This window comes from Rhinopithecus roxellana, chromosome 3 (assembly GCF_007565055.1).
Source record: "Rhinopithecus roxellana isolate Shanxi Qingling chromosome 3, ASM756505v1, whole genome shotgun sequence".
NCBI lineage: Eukaryota > Metazoa > Chordata > Mammalia > Primates > Cercopithecidae > Rhinopithecus > Rhinopithecus roxellana.
The window spans coordinates 16,801,582-16,808,671 of NC_044551.1; the positions used below are offsets into that span (position 1 = coordinate 16,801,582).

Here is a 7,090-nt window from a genome sequence, read left to right on the forward strand (position 1 = left end):
AAAAAAAAATTTAAAAAATAAAACAAATTTTTAAACAAAAGAATATGTCTCCCACCCACCCACCTCCTTTGCACACACACCTTGCTAATGCCTGCTTAGGAATACAAGCATAAGCCAATTGGCCCATGGCATTCCTAGCCAGAGGGACTGGATGAGCCAATGAGACTCGTAAGAGGTATGCTGGCTTTCCCTGCTCTGGAGAACCACAGACAAGTTCTTCACTAGGTGAAGCTGGATTTTCTATTACTTGTGGCAAAAAGCATCCTAACTGTTAACTTAAGAAATGAACAGGTTAAAGATTCTGATCGGCCAGGCGCAGTGGCTCACGCCTGTAATCCCAGCACTTTAGGAGGCTGAGGTGGGTAGATCACCTGAGGTCAGGAGTTCGTGGCCAACATAGTGAAACCCCATCTCTAAAATACGAAATTAGCTGGGTGTGGTAGTGGGCACCTGTAATCCCAGCTACTCGGGAGGCTGGGGCAGGAGAATTGCTTGAACCCAGGAGGCGGAGGTTGCAGTGAGCCAAGATCGCACCCGGCACTCCAGTCTGGGCAACAGAGCAAGACTCCGTCTCGGGAAAAAGAAAAAAAGAAAAAAGAAAAAAAAAAATAGACCTGACTTTATTCAAGCATTTAAGTCTATATTAGGGGAATGATGAACACCCTAATCCAAGCAGAACTCTGGGAAAGAGTGGGGGCAAAAATGAACACTTTTTTTTTTTTTTTTTTTTACAAACACTTGTAAACGAAAAAGCAGTCTGTAATTGCTAACAAGAAATATCATAGCCAAAGATAAAGTTAAAACTTCCAGGGCACAGAAACATCTTATTGGCCTTATATGGACCTGTCCCAATGGCTGTTATTGCCCAATTCTTGCATTTGCTTCTTAATTTGCTTCTTACTTCCTCCTGACATTTGTCAGCCTTGCCGATTTTCATAAGAAGGTTCAGGCAGTTGCTTCCCTGTGGGATATACAACAATTTTCCAATTCTATGACTCAGAAAATGGCAAGAGAAGGAAGGGTTCTTCTAACCCTAGACAAAATCAGAAAATGTTTATTTAGCTCTGGGAGAGTAAGGCTCAGTTGAGCTACCGTACAGACTTTCACAAACTTTTTCTTTCAAGTCAAATATTTACCAAGAACTTAGTATATGCAAGTCAGTCTATTATTTATCCAAAGCCAATGCATGAATTATTTTCATCAGTTCCAAACTTCCTTTCTCTGCATCCCTTATAGCAAAGTCAAATATTTTAAAGAAAAAAAAAAATCACACCTCACAAAACTTGCAATTAAACGTTTTTTTGCCAGAATTGGTGGACTGTAGAGCAAGCTTATTTCCAGAATATTGTTTTGAAAGAGTCCACACTTTTCTTTCTTTTAATTTCAATAGCTTTAGGGGTACAAGTGGCTTTAGGTTACATAGATGAACTGCATAGTGGTGAAGTCTGGGATTTTAGTGTACCCGTCACTCGAATGGTGTACAATGCACCCATACGCCTTTCTTAAAACAAAAGTTCAAATGATGTGCACTTAAATCGTTTATTAGAATACAAATAGCCTTTGAAAATAAGTGCAAACGAACTGTATTAATAAAGTAATAAATACTATCTGGAGGTAACATCTGAACTAACAACCAAGTTTCGCACGGAGAAACTCCTGTTAATTCGCAAACACTAAAGGCACAGTCTCATTCAGAACGTAAAGCATGCATCGCAAATACTGAACCAGTTTATATTCATTAACTGCTCCGAAGGAAACCAGTGATCCTTTCCGAGGAGATGGCCTTTTTAGAAAGATGATGTTGGCTACCCACAAAGAAACCTTACTTCTGCAGAAACACATGTCGCACTCTGGAAACAGCAGGGGCCGGTAAATCGACGGCCTCCTCCAGAGGACGGAAATACGGACGACGCCGAGGACCGCCAAGGAAGCGATGGGCTGGCCCTGAGCCAAGGGAGCACAACCCGGGCGCACAAGAGGCCGTCTCCCCGGGGATCGCGCCCGGCGCCCCCTCTCAGCACCCAGAGCGCACCGCGCCGCCCGCCTGCCCTACCTGGGAAAGTTTGCACCTCCTCATCCCCGCCCCTCGCACCTACCAGCCCCTCCGGCCGCGGCGCCGTCGCCATGGCGACTGGTCACCACCCCACCCCCACCCGGCTGTGCTGGCCGCGCCGCAGCCCCGCGGTGGCTGGGGAGAGCTCCCGCAGGATCCGGGACAGGGGCTGCCCAGCCCTGGAAAGAAGGGACGCAGCGGACGGGGGAGGATGAAGAGGTGCGGAAAGCGGAAGTCGTGCGGCTCCCCAGCTGGGGCCGAGCCTAGCCCCGGGGGTTCTCACCCTTCACTTTGCCGAAGGTGCCGACCCCCAGCGTGTCACCCAGGATGTAGTGGCCGATCTTCACCCGCCCGTCGTGTTTCTGCTTCTCGGCTGTCGCCATCTTTCTCCAGGAACTGAGTCTGCGCATGGCGCTGCGGGAGGGGGCGGAGGGGGCGGGCAGGGCCGCGCCGGGGGCGGGCGGGGAGGGGGTGGGGACGCGGGAGGGCAGCCGCCGAGCTGAGCCACCGCCCTGCGCCGCCAGCCCAGGCCCTGCAGCCGCCGTCGAGCGCAGACGCTCCCCCTGGCGGGCCGGGTGGGGGCTGCCGGGAGAAGCACCGGTACCCGCCTCCTCGCCCCGCATCCTCGGGCCTGGGCGCCAGCCCACGGGCACGCGGGGGGGCTTCCTGGAACTATTAGGCGAACCGTCGCCCCCCCCTCCCCGGCTCCTTTCTCCTCTGGCGGAGTTTCTGCCGGCTGTGATCTTCCCTAATTACCACTCTGGGGTCGGAGAAGACCCTTCTGCGGGTGATTCCAGAGGGGAGATGAGGACTGGGAAGCCCGCTTGAGTGATGCAGATCTGTGGCTGGTTACAAGGGGCGCGTGAATTAAAGCAAGGCAGGGGGCACCGCCCTGCCACTGCTTTCTAATCTTGATTCTGATCTTTGCTTCTTGGATAGAATCTAGAAGCCTCAGGAGTTTTCACTTGCGTCTATGATGGAGTTTCCCGCTCCCCCCTCCCCGCCCGCGCCGGCACCACCACCACCGCCAACCCGCGCTCTTTTTTCGCTTGGAGCCCGTAAATTGCTACTGGGCACCACGATGGCTCTAGGAGCGCTGTCGGTGTTTTCTTCTGGAGGTGATCCTGAAATTTCCTCCCCAAAGCAAACTCTGTTGCGAGGAGCAGGCTGGGGATATGTACAAGTGAATGTGTATTCCAAGAGGGGGATGATACGCAAATCTTTTGGTGTATAGGAATTAATACTTTTAGATTATCAGTAAAATGTATACGTTCACTGGACTGAGAACAAGGCTTACGGTTACATCAACCGGATCAACAAATATTTATTGTACTTACAATGAGTAATACTTAATCTATTATATAAACATAAATGGAACCATACCATAGCATAAAGTCTGCTTATTTTTAATAAAATGTTTGAGTTTGTTACTCAATTCCACTCCTCTAATTAGTAGTCAAAATCAAGTGTTCTGTTTTAAAAAGTTTATATTCTCTCAGTTTTGGAATGTCATAGCACTAGGCCAGTGTCAATGCCCCTCCCCCGCAAAAAATTGCACCTTCATGAAAAGGGTATAAAAAAGAAAATAATAATGTAATTTGTAATCCCAACAAAAATCAATTACCCAACTCTCCTGATTTTCTCCTCTCTGTTTCTGAAATCAAAGTAACATGCATTAGGCACTGTTTTCTTCCAAGGAAGATATTGCAGGGGAAGCAAAAGTTTCTGCCTTTGAGCTTAGAATTACACCAGATAAGCAGGGAACAGTTTCAGCTAGCCTTAACCAAGTTCCTACTGTATTGAGGACTGCACATTGTTTGAAGAGCAAAAAGTTAAGAAATCTTTGATTACTGGTGTATTTGGGGGGCAGGTGGTGTGGTGGTTACTGTTGTAACTTTTGGTGTCTCACTTTTTCACTTTTATCTGTTCACCTTGTGAATTTCTACACAAGGCATCTCTGTAAAGCAGAATTTTTGGATTTTGGATCTCTGTAAAGCAGAAATAGCTCTCTGGATTTCCGTGTGCGGCATGGAACCTTAAACTCTCTCCCCTCCCCAAATAGCATCTTAAATTACTTTAAGTTTTTATTATGTCTAGAATTTAACCCAGGAAAGTTCTGCCATTTCTTCTAACCTGAAAGAAAAAGATCTGTCAACATCTCTCCTCAGGCCCAAGGGTGGGAGAGAGAGTACCCTAGGGATAAAAAACAAAAGGAAAAGATAGCAAAGTACCTCAGCTGTGTACCACTCACTGAGCATGTTGGAAGGGAACAAACTGAAGCTGAGTTTTGCAAATCCATTTGCCAATCTCTTCATTAAACTATGAAAACTCAAGAAAGTAACATAACCTTTTTTTTAGTAGAAACATGGGTTGGTTTCTGCTTTGTGCTATTGTAGATTATAATTCTATTTAATAAATAGTCATTAAATGGCATTTACACTTAAAAGCATTTTTGGGGAGATAAAACCTAGAATTATAGATCAAAAAATTGGATAGAAACTTAGACAACATCTTATCCAGTTTCCCATAGTCTCTGTTTAAAGCAGCTTTAATCGCTCAGTGTTTTTAATTTTGGTTTTGTTTCTTTTCCATTCATGTTGAGTTAAAAATTGAATCCAATTCACTGTTTGTAAGACTACAGTCTTAAGAAGCCTCCTGTATGCCTTTGCTTTTTCTCTTAATTACCTTTTTAAATTTTTGTCACATTTTCTTCCATCCTGTCTTCCTTTCATTCTCCCATTGATCTATCCCCAAATGTTCACTTCATTCTTCAAACTTTGGTAACTGCCAGACACTATAGAAAATTTCATTTTTCTGAAAAATGAAAAGTCATGGTCCCTACCTTGAAAGAGCTCATGGTCTACAGTAGCAGTCCTCTATATTCCACCATCCCCCCACCCATCCAGGAGAGATAATATTTACATACTCAACATTCTACCAGGGGGAAGCAAAGATAAGGTAGACTGTGACTTACACCCAGTTTCCTGACCTATCTGTTGTAACTGTACACCATCTCAGTAAAATGTATTGGAATATAAGTGGGCAGGAGTTACATTAGAGAAGTAACTTTTTTTTTTTTTTTTTTTTTTTTAAAGAGGCACTTGCTCTGTTGCCCAGGCTAGAGTGCAGTGGTTAGATCACAGCTCACTGTAACCTCAAACTGTTGGACTCAAGCGTTCCTCCTACTTTAGCCTCGAGACTGGCTAGGACTAACGGTGCGCACCACCACGCCCAACTATTTTTATTTCATTTCATTTGTTGTAGAGATGGGGATCTCCCTATATTAACGAGCCCAGTCTAGAACCCCTGGCCTCAAGCGATCCTCCCACCTCAGACTCCCAAAGTGCTAGGACTGCAGGCATAAGCCACCACGCCTGGCCTATAGAAGTAACTGGACTCCTTTCTAATTTAAGTGGGGGGGGGAAGCAGACCACGTGCAGTGGCTCACACTTGTAATCTCAGCACTTTGGGAGGCCGAGGCAGGTGGACCACCTGAGGTCAGGAGTTCAAGACCAGCCTGACCAACATGGAGAAACCCCATCTCTACTAAAAATACAAAATTAGCTGGGTATGGTGGCGTGTGCCTGTACTCCCAGCTACTCAGGAGGCTGAGACAGGAGAATCACTTGAACCCCGGAGGCAGAGGTTGCAGTGAGCTGAGATTGTGCCATTGCACTCCAGCCTGGGCAGCAAGAGTAAAACTCCGTCTCAAAAAAAAAAAAAAGGTAGGGAAAAAGTAAATTGTTTGCAAACTTAAGTACTGTCGCTTTTATTAGTACAAATAAATTACAGTACATCTCAGCACTGATGAAGACATACCAACACTGTGGTGGAGAATGTCCAGCCTGATGGAGGAGCTGTGTGGTTAATAGTTAGCTGCTTCCTTTCTAGCCCTTTAGACATTGTAAGGGAGCAGGTGCCTCCTCGGAGTCTTCTTCTCAAGGTTATTACAGCATTACTGGACTCTATACTGCCAGGTAGATACTACACTTCTCCAAGGACTATCTCTAAATATGGTGGCCGGAACTAAAACTTCTGAGTACTACACTGCTATTAATGCAGGCTAATATTTCCTTAGCTTACTTGTAGCTACATTGTAACTAATATTTTCTTTTTATTAAACAAACACTATGTACTGGGCTGTTTGCTAGATCCTAGGGACTTAAAAAAACAAAGGAACATGGTTCTGCCTTCTAATAGGAGACAAAGCAATGTTATAGGTGCTATAATAAAAACACAAGTCTAGGCAATATAGTGAGATTCTGCCTTTACAAAAAAAATAAAAATAAATTCAAAATTAGCTGGATCTGGTGGTTCTTACCTATAGTCCTAGATCCTTTGGAGGCTGAGGTGTGAGGATCAATTGAGCTCAGGAGGTACAGGCTGCAGTGAGCTATGATTATGCCACTGTACTCCAGCCTGGGTGACAGAGCAAAACCCTATCTCTTAAAAAATAAACAAAATAAAACACATATATGGTGCTAAAGGCCATCATGAGAGGTCAGTATAACCTTTATCTGTGGAGGTCTGCCAAAGCTTTAACTTGAATAAGTTTATGGAGAAGTATTAAGAGATGATGTTTTCCACACACAAAAGGGAGGCCACCCAGGCACAGTGTTTCACCCCTGTAATCCCAACACTTTGGGAGGCCGAGGCAGGAGGATCACTTGAGCTCAGGAGTTTGAGACCAGCCTGGGCAACATTATGAGACCTCATCTCTAAAAAAAATCAGCCAGGCGTGGGGGTGCATGCCTGTAGTCCCAGCTACTCAGGAGGCTGAGGTAAGAAAATCATCTGAGCCCAGGAGGTCAAGGCTGCAGTGTGTCGTGTTTATGCCACTGCACTCCAGTCTGAGTGACGAAGTGAGACCCTGTCTCAAAAATATAAAAATAAAAAAGTAAAGAAGGCCAGGTGCAGTGGCTCACACCTGTAATCCTAACACTTTGGGTGGCCGAGGCAGGTGGATTGCCTGAGCTCAGGAGTTGGAGCAGCCTGGGCAACATGGTAAAACCCTGTCTTTACTAAAATACAAAAAAT

General features: G+C 45.5%; 1 protein-coding gene across 2 annotated transcripts in view; it reads right to left on the bottom strand.

The window, feature by feature from the left end:
• Positions 1-2,478, bottom strand: part of PRKAA1 (protein kinase AMP-activated catalytic subunit alpha 1) — a 40,444-nt gene extending 37,966 nt beyond the window's left edge. For both annotated transcript variants that reach the window (XM_030926786.1, XM_030926787.1), the window contains exon 1: positions 2,337-2,478. In XM_030926786.1, the coding sequence (XP_030782646.1) occupies positions 2,337-2,463 (127 nt within the window). In that variant the 5' untranslated portion in view covers positions 2,464-2,478. The remainder of the gene's footprint in view (positions 1-2,336) is intronic.
• Between the last annotated feature and the right edge of the window lie 4,612 nt (positions 2,479-7,090).